We start from the raw sequence: 13,271 nt of genomic DNA, 5'->3' as shown, positions 1-13,271 counted from the left end.
GGGAGAAGTGAATGGCACAACACGTGGAATAAGGAACACAAAGATGACACCTAACCAGTGCTGGCTGACTCTGAATGTCCAAAAGAAATTCTGACACCGTGTCTTAAATTACCTCTCTAGTACTTGAGTTTTTCTCATTTTACAGCAATTTTCAGAACATCTACCATGAAGAATCTTGCCATTTGGCATCTGCTCCTCAGTGTTGCAATCAACGAATGGCAGGAAGTGACCCCTTGTAGCTCCACAGTGCATTTCGGCCTTCCTCAATTTCCCAGGTCCCTTCTTTTCTGGCCACACTCTGTGGCTTGCAGGATCCTATAGTTCCCGGACTAAGGATTCCAACCGGAGCCCCCTGCAGTGGAAGCTCAGAGTCCTAACCACTGGACCACCGGGGAACCTCCCCACAGGTCCCTTCTATGTTACTGTCCTGAGGGTGACAGACACCAGAGTGGGGGCTGAGGCTCTGTTCCCTAGTAGTAAGACGCTCTTTCCAACTGGAGACGCTGGTCGTCCTGTTTCAAATGTCTGTGTCGCTATTCCCGAACAGAATACGGGGCGGCTGTGGAGACTAAGAAGGCTCATTTGTGCTCTCTCTTCTGCAGGCAGCTGTCTGCTGAACTGATATGTGAACATGAGTGATGTACGAGTTAGGTTAAGAATGAATCGAACATGCTTGGGACTTCCCCGGTTGTCCAGCAGTTAAAGACTCTGTGCTCCAAATGCAGAGGCCCAGTCTTGATCCTTGGTCAGGAAGCTAGATCCCACGTGCCGCAACTAAGAGCCCGCATGCCGCAACTAACATCCAGCGCACCCCAATAAATTGTAAAAAAAGTGAATCTAACTGAAACAAGGATTACACTCCACTGACACCACGTTCTAAATAAACAGAATAACGAACGACCCCATCAACCCCAGGAGCCTAAAAATACTAATTCACTGTGAGGGGCACTGAAGTATGGGAACACCTCACTTCTAAGAGACCGCTAAGTCTATTTTTTAAAACTTTATTCCAAAAGAACTGATTGCTTTCAAGTGGCCACAGAACTAGATCATAATGAGGGCCAAGTGTCTGATTTCTGTGAGCCTTTCTTTCGTTACTTTCTTTCTTTCTTCCTATAGAAGCAAGAATTTCCTTCACTTGGATGAGCTCTAAGGAGGATATTCTTCCTCATCAATCACTGACTTGGCACTAACTAACATGTCTTTACACAGTCAAAGCACAGTATATGCATCTAAAGTCTGCCAATTCCAGGAACGAAGCGAACCCATCTGATGACACCTACGTTTATGAGCTGAGAACTACCACTAGTTTTATGTTGATGTACTTCCTCATTTTCTATCTAACTTGGCAAGAAGAGGCTATCTGCAGGCTTTCTTCAACTCCCTTTCCTTCAAATTCACACGGCTGTTTTATGTTGCTACTGAGTTCTCGTCTCCAAACCCTTCTCCAGCATCTCAAGTGCTAAAAGTCGGTGCCAGGTGAGCGCTACTGCAGTCCCCTGGGGAACCTAACAGAGACACAAACGCCATGGTCCGGCCTGGAGACTAACTCAGGTCAGTCTGGGAGCCGGGCGACTGACCAGACTGGGTTCAGCGGGCCCAGCTGCCAGGCTGGATGGACACGCCCGCGGCGCAGGCGTGGCCCCCCTCCCCAGGGCACTCACCACACCACCGGGAAGAGGATGGCGCCGCAGCACAGCAGGTCAACGAGAAACAGGGAGTCCTTCCACAGGCCGTACTCTGTCGCCCCCTCCTCGGTGGACTCTATGATGATGTAGGCCACGTTGGCCAGGACCTGCGGGACACGAGGAGCATGGACAGATCTGTGCGACAGAGCCCCGGGGGGGCGGCGGACACCCGGGCCTACAGGCTGGGCCGTGTGTGCTCCATCCTGTCGTTAAGCAATTAGCATGTTACGCAAAGTCCCTCAGCTGGTCAGACAGAAGGCAACAGCTTAAAACCTGTGACACCTCTGAGCACAAGAGAAACACAGCTGATGAACTACTCTTTTGAAGATTATCACTAGGTAAGAAAGCAGGAGTCCCACCTCTACTCCAGGCAAAGTCTGCGGTCCCAAACACTGTGCTTCACTGCTCTACAGGGAATTCTCCTTCCTTCCACAAAACTGGGAAACCTGTCGTGCTGTGACTTAGGAAGCGCAGTTTCTCTTTCCGTCTAGGACATGTCAGTTAAATCATCACTGAAGCCACACTTAATACACATGCAAAACTTAGCCTGAAATTTCAGTCTCCCACTGACACCCAGCCTCTGGACTCCTCCAAAAACCCAGTCCACGGTAAAGGTCTGCACCTGTGGCTCTGTCTATGAAGAAACGGGAAATAGACAGCTTCATTCCATTCTGCCCTCAGTTCACACTCTGGACACAAGGCACAAGATGTTCCCAGAGGCGCTGGTGTGGAACCAAGCGCCAACGGTGCTCCTGAAACGCCGTTTTTACACGCTCACTCCCTACTCAGGAATGCGCAGTGCCTCCCATGACCAAAAGGAAACAGTTTCAACTTGTCAAGGCTGATGTTCAAGGACTTCCCAGACTAGCCCTTACATTTAAATACTCATAACTTCCTTATATTTGATTGTCTAAACGGCCTTGCTTCCTCAGAGTGACCTGCCATGTAACCTTGTGTTTTTGTTCCTTCTGGGGAACAGAAGAGGGAAAGCTGGGAAGAGCCTCCATTACGTCACTCCGGGCTTCGTGAAGAAGAGTGAAGGGGAGGGCAGCTGCTCCTGGAGGGAGGGGGAGACGGGGCAGGAGGACCCCAGCCATCGCCTCCCAGCTCTTGAGACCTTGGCAAGATGGAGATCCCTACCCGCCAGAGAAGTGGCCGTGGTGGCTCAACAGCCAAGACCCATCCAGTGCCTCAGCCTCTCCTGCTCGCCCGACGGCAACGTCACGTTTGCCTCTATCATGTGTCTGTCCTTAAAATCTAGGCCATGCCCATCTCCACCAGACAGCTCTTCCAGATCATCCAAATTGAAGTGAATACTCTCTCGTTGGAAACCGACAGCAACTGGTCTATACCATTTACCTGGCACTAATATATGTTATCTTGTGATTGAAAGTGAAGATGGTTTTGCCACACACATTGCCAAACCATCAATCACCAGGTGAGCGGGCTGACCTGGGTGCCTGGGAATTGGCACCGTTCCAATCCTCACCTGCCACACTTGCACTGGGTTCCAAATGATCATGGGCAAGAACGACTCTATCAAACAGATGCTCTCTGGTCAAGCAGAGCTGAGAAGCTGTGTGTCCCTGCTAGGATCTGTGTATCATGCATCCTTTACATCCAGGCTCTACCTCCAATAAGACTGCTACACTTAAGACAAAGTTCCTCTCCTGAAGGGCTCACAGTCTTATAAAGGTGGCCTCAGTCCAAGGCCCCAAACACATGAAGCACTTAATAAATGTTTGCCCCAATGTCTCATATTCTACCTTGTGGAAATTCACTGGTGTCATTCACATTTTACAATAATTTGCTGGGAATCTCCTGGCGGTCCAGTGGTTAGGACTTAGTGCTTTCACTGCCACGGTCCAGGTTCAATCCCTGGTTGGGGAACTAAGATTCTGCAAGCCGAGCAGCATGGCCAGAACAAAAAGAAATCATTAACCAAGTCACGGTGTACCCAAGCTTCTCTGCCAAGAAGACCGTCAGATGCAGAAAAGGAGGCAGTACGTGTCCCTAACTTCTCAGCAGCTCATGTGCTATGTAAAGATGGTGGAGCATCTCCCAGTGCAAGAACCCGAGATCTAGGCCCATCAGAATCCAGAAAGACAAGCCCAGGCTTCAGCCCCAAAGGCAGAGGAGAGGGGTTTCCGGGAGACCCAACTCCCTCTCCCCAGACAGGCCTGGAGCTAAGCCCAGCAAAGGCTTGGGAGGAGGCAGACGAGCAGGGCTGGGGATCCTTTACCTGCAGCGGGATGACCACCATGAAGACCTTCTTGTCTTTATCAGAAAGGATGTGCTTAATGAAAGCCCAGCCAGTGCCGATGAGTGCGATGGTGATGAACAGCAGCGCCCCCTTCAGGCTGCAAAAAGGAAGAACGAACAGACATCAGAGGGTATCTTTAGCCTGTCATTCTGAGTCACAGTCTACAGCTCACTCTATGATTTCACGCACTTCCTCCAAAAGACAGATGGCCAGACGTAGGGAACGCACGTCAGTGAACAGTGCTTTTTTTCTGGCGCACAGACCACTGTGGTGGGGGACGCCTTCGGGAGCACCCTGGCAGCCCCAAGTTCTGCAGTCAGGACAGCCATCCTCGTGCCACGTGGCTGCCCTGGGAGGGCGGCGCCGCCTCCCTGGCCTGAGGCAGGTCTCGGGCTCGCTCAGCTGCCCCACCTCGCCCAGCCACTCATCACAGGGCACTCTCAGTACTCACAGGTGAGTGATGTAGTACACCACAGCCCACCCTTCGATCGGGAAGCCCTGGGAGGAGATGTAGTGGTAGTCGATCTGCAAGAGAACAAGTGCCTTTCAGAAAGGTCATCCACCAACGCCTTACACACAGCTAGGCAGGAAATGCCACAGAGGCCTTGTGGTGGGGACACTCGCCCCACTCCCCAACACTGCACGTGCGGATGCACAGTGAAGCGTGCTGAGAGCCCTGAGGACGGCAGGGAGCTTGAGAAGCTGGACAAAAGGGTCCCACATCACTAACATCTGGTCCGGGTCCCTCTCTTTTCTTTTTTGGCCCCAATGCTTAGCATGCGGGATCTTAGTCCCTGACCAGGGATCAAACGTGCAGCCCCTGCATTTGAAGCATAGAGTCTTAACCTCTGTACCAGCAAGGAAGTCCCTAGGTCCCTCTCTTGAGGCAGATGATTCATTCTGGCAAATGGCTGCCTAGTCTCTTCTTGAAAGAAATCTCTAAGAGAGTTCCTTGGTGGTTAGGATTCCAGGTTTTCACTGCTGGGTCCCAGGTTCAATCCTTGGCCAGGGGAACTGAGATTCCCAAGTGGTACTAAATGGCTAATTAGTGAATTAATATATAAAAGAAAAGATGTAAAAAACCAAAAAAAAAAAAAAAAGAATCCTCCAAATGTCACAAGTCTTTTCAATCCCAGGCAACAGCTTTCTCTCTCATAGCCTTGCTGCTTACATAATACTCAGTTAATACTCAGTTAAAAAACCTATGTGGAATCACCAAGCTTCAACTCTATTTTCTTTGGGGAAAAAAAAACCAAACCTGTAAATTTAGAGCTACCTGAAGCTACCGATGAATTTTTACTAAAGTGGCCAGCTTCAGTAATGCCCCGAACGTTTACAGGCAGGATGCCCAAAGCTGACATCAGTTCCTTCATGCATCTTTCACTCCTCTGCACGTGGCTGTCTGGATATGAAAGTGACCCAAGAATCCTATGACTCATTATCTGCATGATTCCAGAAGGAATCTTTTTACCTTAATCCAAATGGGAAACTAGCCAAATAATTGTCATTTCTTGAAACTACAACTGGATACATTATTACTTTTTCTAAGACAACATTTTTAAGGGCAGTAGGCTCCTGAGAGAGTCTGGAGACTGTCAGCCTCACAGATGGGGCCCACGGCTATCTTGCAGGCCTACAAAGTGGGGAAGCTGTGATTGTCTCCCACAGCCTAGCTCATTTCAGTCTGCATCGGCACTAAATATTCAGAGCTTGACTCAATTCTTATGCCTCAATCTTTACAGCGTCAGTTTCCTCTCAAACAAGTATGCTAACAGTGAATTTCAAATCAAATGGGAATGTGGGGGAATATTTCAAAAAATAAAGGAAGCTGTTGCAACAATTCATCAGGTGGCCCTCTAATCTCAAGAAATGACTAGGAGGGTGAAAAAATAAAACACCTACAAGAGAAAACTCTGAGTCTGTAGGTAATATCTAAAGATGTCTTAAGTCTAGCACTATGGAGGCTATGATGATTTATCCCATGACCAGCCCTTCCCGGACCAAAACAGGCTTCATGGCAAAGGTATTCTTTTATCTTTTGTTTGCTGTAGCCTGTCTTCCAGCTTATTTTCCCTGATAGTACAGGCACTTTATAAATGACCCCAAAACACAAATACGTACTGCGTGGAACACCAAGGAAAGAGACTTCGTGAAAGGAAGGGCAGCCATCAGCCAGTGAATTTTAAATACATCATTCCTATAAAACAGAGAGAAAAGAATTTAAGGACAATTTCACACTCCCAAAGGACAGCCGAAGCTCCACCCATCATACATTTATAAGGAAGCCATAAGTATGATCTAAGCAAACCACAAACACAGAGCTTTTTAAAAAGTGGTTGCTGCCAGCAGAGAGGCCATAGAATGGAGTCCCAAGTTGTCTCTACCATGTAATCCAACTCTGTGAATGGAGCCAAGTTACGCACAATGGGTTCCCAGGCCTGATAAGATGGAAATCTAAACAGGCTGCCCGTTTCCTCTATGGAAACCACCCTGGAAAGCCCACAGAGGCAAGAAAGAGGCAGATGGATCTATGAAAATGGCACAAAATCCCCAAGAAGGCAGAGGTGACTGGGCACAGCTCTAGGGGAAATCGCTAGCCCAGAGGAGAGGTGGGCATGGTGCTAGGTAGCAGGGATGGTCAAAGACAGTGTCCCTCTCTGTCCCCTCAAGGCTGGAACATGCCAAACACACCAGGCCAGTGAAACACAGCACCCACTCCCCCCCACCTCCTTCACAGGCACTAGTCCACCCTCAGGCTGCCAGGCATTCAATTCCTCTACCCCTTCCCGCCTCGCCCTAGGAGTTAACCTGTGAGACACACAAAACCATGACGGAGAAAAAGTTTTAAACCCTATGAAAAAAAGCAAAGATTTGAGTAAGAGCGACGGGAAATTCCTACTCTCTGGTATCAAGACAATCTGCAAAGATACAGCAATTAAAAAATGGGGAACAGGGAGCATCAGAGAAGTAAACCAACAGAACAGACCAGAAAGCTTAGAGATGGATTTGTGCATGTATGGAAGCTTACTATTTAAGGTGACACCAAGTCAGTGGGTGCTTAATAACTGCTTAATAACTGGCACTGGGGGAAAAAAAAACTCAGCTCAAACCTATATAACAAATGAGGAAAGCTGAACTCAGCTTCACACTTACCTATACCCCAGGGGGATTTGCCTGCTAAACAGAAAATACACATTTTGTGATCTGGAGTAGGAATGGGCCTCTCAGGATCCACGAGGCACGACCCCGAAGACTACAATTTCATGGCCTCGACTCCATTAATGTGAAAGATTTTTCCTCAACAGTTCAACTGGGAAAAGAAATCTGCAATGTCTTAAGACATACGAGAGACTAAGATTCAAATGTGCAAGGAACTCAAGCACAGCAACCAGGGACAGAGAGAAAACCCGACAGAAGAATAATGCAAATACAGGCAGTCACACGGGGAAGCCCAAAAGGGTAACATGTCTCTGCAAAGGTACTTCTTATCACCGATAATCAGAGACCCGCCAGAGAAAACGAGGCACCGGTTCAGGCATCAGTGCTGGCGCCTGTGGCCCAGGCACTCCAGGAAGCGACCTGGCAGCGCTCAGCGAAACTAAAGGAGCGCTCGCTCCACACCCAGGGCGCCTCCTTCCGGAATGAACCTCAGAGGCTGCCCGAGCCATCTGGGGACAGGCAGGAGGGTGGGTGACAGTGTGCGGGAGCAGGGAGATGAGGACAAGCTAAGGGCCCACCACCAAGGGGGCGGGTGAGCGAAGTGGGGCGCCCACTGGATGACACGGAAGAGCTGAACAGCCATGAACTGGGCGCACACACAGCGATGCGTCTGCATCTTTAAGAGGAGGTTACCGAGTGAAAAATGTACAAAAACAATACCTACAGACAGGACAGTTCATGTAAATTTAAAATACGCTCAATACCAATAAACATGATTTGTTCATCAAGATATACAAATAACCCCAAAACACAAACGAAACACATTTGGGCAGCTGGCCGTGGGTGGGAAGGAACGAGAGAGGAGACAGGAAGTGGAACAAGAGAGGGCCTTGCACAGAACGATAAGGAGGGTGGGTCGTGAGTGACGCACACCCGGTTTCCGGGCTGGCTTCCTCCCTGGGTCTTTCCTGCTCCAGGGCCTACCTACTTGAAGGTCAAAAGGGAAATCAAGGCCAGAGGAGTCTGTCTGTCCTCAATAGCCACGAGACTCACCCAGGCTGCAGAGCCGGCAAGGGCTGGGCTCACCACCACGGCCTAGCCCCCTCGACCCGCAGCCTGGGGACAGTCGATGGCAGGTGAAGGCAGGCAAGAGTTCGAGCTCTGCAGCGGCAGCGACCGGGCTCACACACAGGCTCTACCCTGACCGCCCTCCTCTCATGAGGCCTCAGAAACCTCTGTTGAAAGTGGCACCACCATACCCAGCACCTGGCTGGGTGGAGAGCAGCTCCAAGCAGGCCAGCTGTCCGTGTTCGCTCCCCCGCTCCCCGTGCTCCGGGGCCACGACAGCACAGCAAACCAACGTGGGCCCAGGCCAGCTGCACCCGGGACGCCAACCGTGGCTCTCACCTCCCCTCCTGAGGCCTCAACAAGACAAGGCCCAAGTCTCCCAGTTCCCTCCAGCTCTAAGGGATGTGAGACTCTGAAAGGCAGCCTTGGAGTCACTTCCGTGACGTGACTTGAATCACTAACCCCACGTGGCTCAAGATTCCTGGAAAAACACGGGGGTGGGGGGGCAGAGGGCCAGAATACACGTTTCTGTATCTACACTACACTTCAACAAGAAGTTTAAGATATGCTGTCCGAAGCGGGTCAGCCTCGTTTAACCACAGATTTTAAACTGTCGTCACAGTTTTCTATAAAGTGAACCAGTGACAGTGACTGTTGCCTCGCTAAATAAAGGGAAATTAAAATACCACTGAACACCTGGCTAGACTATTTTGCATGTGCCTCATCTGTGCATAGCGCTCTGATTTGCAAAGCCCTCTTGTACACATCATTTCAGGGGAAATCACACAAGAAATCTGAAGATCTAAGACTTTGAGAGGAAGGCAGATCATGACAGATTATGACTGTTCCAGTTCTGCAGCTGAGGAAAAAGATTATAGAGTGAAGCCAGGCACACTGTAGTCAGTAGCAACAACAGTCAGCATTTACATTTGAAAACCAGGTTTCCAACCCCTAGTTCTTACTTGTCTACTTCAAGTAAAAGCAAAACCTTCTTAAAAACAAACACACACCACCCTCCACCATCTTTTATAGCCTTAATTTGCAGGATTTTTTTTCTTATTAATGGTTTCCCGATCTCCAGTCCAAACATGATTATGTAGAGTCCTTCACAAGCAAACAAGATGTTCTTTGCATCCAGTGGGTGTAAAAGATTTACAACAAACAGGAAACAGCAAACCGCACCCAACAGAGCCCAGTACCCAAGCCGAGCCATGTCCACCAGAAGACAGGCAGGCCACGTGAGCTTAGAGAGGTCTCCGTTTCTGGCCCACCGCTCCAGAGAAAAAGGCATCTGGCATTTGTGGTGCTCATTTATTGTGTGAATTTAAATCTTTATTATAATACCATATTTCCATACCATCCTTTACACAGTTTATGGGCTTTATAACAAACATTTCACACTATTCTTTAACTGAAAACTAGCATTTCGTTTCCACTTTGTGGGAGGGACACAGAATTAATCACTAGTTCCACTCACATGCTGCTGCTCCCCTCAAATATCAAGAAGAGGAAGTTAAAGCCTCGGGGGTTTCAGGAGAAAGGCCATCAGTCAGGCAGGTGGACTTTGAAGAGGTTTTCTTGAGCCTCTGGAGGGCAGAGTCTACCCTGGCTGGGCCTTTAGAGGTCGACAGCAGCTCCATGCTCCCACCAGGCCCTGGGCCACAGTCACTCCTCTTGTCTTAAGAACAAACAGCCCCCAAATGGGACCAATGCATTCACTCAGAGCCCTGAGCTGGGGTGTCCTTGCTATGGAAAGTGAAGTCGTTCAGTCATGTCTGACTCTTTGTGACCCCATGGACTGTAGCCTACCATGCTTCTCCATCCATGGGATTCTCCAGGTAAAAGCACTGCAGTGGGCTGCCATTTCCTCCTCCAGACCTTGCTATGGAAACACTTTGCTTATACATTTTACTTCGATTGTATATTACTGAAATATTTGGATTTGCTTTTTAAACCAAGCAATAGGAAGTAAGTAAACATCATGGCATGCAAAGGCCTCCCACACTTGAAAAAGTAAAGGACCAGTATTTCCTCATCAAGGCTTCTGCAGAGTCCTCCTTGTTTTGGGGAAGATGCCCTTTGAAGAGAATGGGACTGCTAGTGACAAGGCCTCTTGGTTCGGAAGACAGCAACAGGTGAAATTAAACAAACACATCCCCCAAACCCTGGGGGCTGAAGGGCTCGAGGAGATGATAATTTACCGTCGTTTTCGAAGGATGTGAATCCAGATGGTCCCAGAGAGAAAGAAGAAGAAGGCCATGGAAATGTACAATTTGGGGAGAGGAATTTCTCCCGCTGAGAGGTAGCTGTCAGGATTCTTCTCTGTGATCTCGATCTGAAACCAACATGAGGCTGTTTTCACTTTTCAGGAATAGATCATTCTATATTCAGTAATTTGGAATCTCTGCTATTTCACAGAAGCTCAAGAGAGTGAGTACCAGAAGGTAACAACAATATTCTTTTCAGAAACAGAGTTATAGATGACTTACAGACACTGTGACACATTTTTTTTTTTTTGGCTGCACCCTGAGGCATGTGGGATCTTAGTTCCCTGAACCAGGGATCAAACCTGCATCCCCTGCCATGTTAGTGCAGTCTTAACCACTGGACCACAGAGGAAGTCTGAACAACCACATTCTTAATGCACAGGCTGAAGTGTAAACACATCTTAATGTAAATCCTTTATATTTCCTTTTAAAGAATCCTCTGCTGAAGTATGTTGCCCACTGGCAGAAATGTTATTCTGGCCATGTTTTTCTCTAACTCTGCTTAAATGTTCTTAAAACTGCTCCTAGAAAGAAAAAAACCACCTTGCATTTTACACAGCTGACAACATCTAGCTGGAGCAGTTTTCATATGGTACTCACATCGAGGCTGAATGAAAACTTGTCATTAGACCAAACGTCACTTCTGAGACACTTGTGAAAATAAAGACTGTAGAGGCCTTCTTGGTCATCAGTGCTGATGTTAAAGAAAAACTGAAAAAGAAGAAGAAAGAAGTTTAAGGACATCCAAATCCTCAGCTAAATTTTTAAATCTCAGAAAGAAATCATGAATACTGCAAACAGAAGAAAACAGACTGTTTACTGAAGTTAATCAAACTCTCCTAGAGCAGAGTTCCAATACACATTTTCTTATTCTATGATACCCTCCTAATACTTTTAACGATTTTCAAGCTAACAGAAAAGCAGACTGTTTTATACAGTGAATACATGTGTACCCACTACCTAGACTCTACAGTTAACACTTCACTACACTTCCTTTATCACGTATCTATCCATCAGTGATGGGTGTTTGCCGAAGTCTGCAGAGCTAACTTAAGATGCGGTTATCTAGCTTTCAAGCCCACATATTACTGTTTTGCCCTTTAGGTAAAAAATACTTCGAAAAAAGAAAGGAGGATCTTCTGGTACTTGAAAGAGCAAAGGACCAGTATTTCCTCAGCAAAATGTACCTGTACGATTTTAGACAACAGTAACAGAGGCTACATCTACTACTTTAAGAGATTTTTCTTTGTTTTTCAACATATTTCATGTATTCAAATGAAGCTTAATGTAAATTAAAAAATGTTATTTGTATATATACACACATACATATAATCACAGAATGTGACTCCTTGATCAATTCTAGGGAACATTTTACTGTAAGTCTAAAATATGAATATACTGCTTAGGGCTACATATACAAGCGGTGAACGATGAAGAAAAGCAAGGAAATGGTTATGGGAACATCTTTCACGACAGGAGTTACTCTAGAGGTGAGAAGACCTGAGGGACATAGGCGTGGTGAGCACTGCTCTAGTTCCTGCACCAGGTGAGGGCTACAACGGTGATTACTGACAATCACCTGCGCTCAAAGTAAGTACTACACACTCTTCTATAGGTGCCGTACCTCAAAATGTTAAAGAAGGGAAAAAAAGAGACATCTGTAAAAGGGGACTAATACCAGTACCTACTTTCATAGCTTGCTGGGAGGATGAACTGAGACAATGGTAAGGTGTAAGTACTTGGCAGGATATCTGACATTCATTCATACATTCATTCATCTCCGTAATTACTGACAGGAAGACTACTAGCGCCAGGCCCAAGATGAGGAATTTCACACAGAGCAGCAATAAAGCAGACAGAAATCCCTGCCCTTATAGTTACCTTCTAAAGGGAGACAGAGACAATAAACATAACAAATAAACAGTATGCTGTACGTTGGAAAGAAGTATTAAGGGAAAAGGCAGAGTGGGGGGGGGGCGCGCTGCATTTAAAACAGTGCGACTGGAGGAAGCATTGGTGAAAAGGTGACATTCGAGCCAAGACTTGAAGGAGGAAGAAATTAATCACGCAGACTCTGAGGACAAGCTTCTCTCCAGCGGGTACAGCCAGAGCAGAAGCCAAGGCTTTATCTTCTCTAGGAGCAGCAAGGTGGCCTGTGTGGCTGGAGCAGAGTAACACACAGAGTGGGGAGGAAACCGGAACTGAGGTCAGGGTCGAGAGCAGCCAGACCACGTGGGCTTGGAGACCAGCGGGAGGACTCGGGCTTCCACTGTGAGACAGAGGGGAAGCTGCTGGGGGTTCAGAGCAGATGAGCACCCCACAAACTCTCAGTCAGCGGTTAATACCGATGGCTACTAAAGTTAACTAACATCAACACTGTTAGATCAGCAAAAGAATCTATGGTGAGAGAACTCAGAACTGCAGATGCAGGGGCCTTTCAGAGGTGGTACAAATACAGAGAATCTTGAGCACGGGCTACAGGGGTGCAGGCCGTTGTCAGAATTGACAGAACCACACACTCGGGAGCCATGCATTTCACCTGAAGTAAATGATAGCTCAGTTAATAAAAACTGCTTAAAAAAAGGAGGAGTGATGCTTACAAGTTAATGATAAGAGACTATTTGTACAGTGCTTTACAAAGCACTTTTATTTTTTAAAAATGATACACCTAACCACCCTGTGAGATGGGTGTCATCATTTTTCATTTTCAGATGATTAAAGAGTGCGGTTCAGAGGTTAAGTGAGTTGTCCAAAGTCACCACCTAGCATGTGGGCTCTGAGCGCCAATTCAATGCCCTACCCCACACTCCACACACAGGCTGTGGT

At 47.5% G+C, this 13,271-nt stretch overlaps 1 protein-coding gene across 2 annotated transcripts in view; it reads right to left on the bottom strand.

Annotated features, from left to right (window-relative positions):
• GPR107 (G protein-coupled receptor 107) overlaps window positions 1-13,271 on the bottom strand; it is a 55,660-nt gene that overhangs the window by 25,975 nt on the left and 16,414 nt on the right. For both annotated transcript variants that reach the window (XM_020874804.2, XM_070454636.1), the window contains exons 8-13: window positions 11,046-11,156; window positions 10,380-10,513; window positions 6,073-6,148; window positions 4,403-4,476; window positions 3,931-4,048; window positions 1,665-1,795 (exon numbers count right to left, since the gene is read on the bottom strand). In XM_020874804.2, the coding sequence (XP_020730463.1) occupies window positions 1,665-1,795; window positions 3,931-4,048; window positions 4,403-4,476; window positions 6,073-6,148; window positions 10,380-10,513; window positions 11,046-11,156 (644 nt within the window). The remainder of the gene's footprint in view (window positions 1-1,664; window positions 1,796-3,930; window positions 4,049-4,402; window positions 4,477-6,072; window positions 6,149-10,379; window positions 10,514-11,045; window positions 11,157-13,271) is intronic.

Source organism: Odocoileus virginianus, chromosome 2 (assembly GCF_023699985.2).
Source record: "Odocoileus virginianus isolate 20LAN1187 ecotype Illinois chromosome 2, Ovbor_1.2, whole genome shotgun sequence".
NCBI lineage: Eukaryota > Metazoa > Chordata > Mammalia > Artiodactyla > Cervidae > Odocoileus > Odocoileus virginianus.
The sequence above is the reverse complement of the archived record's forward strand: the minus strand, read 5'-3'. Positions and strand labels throughout refer to the sequence as shown.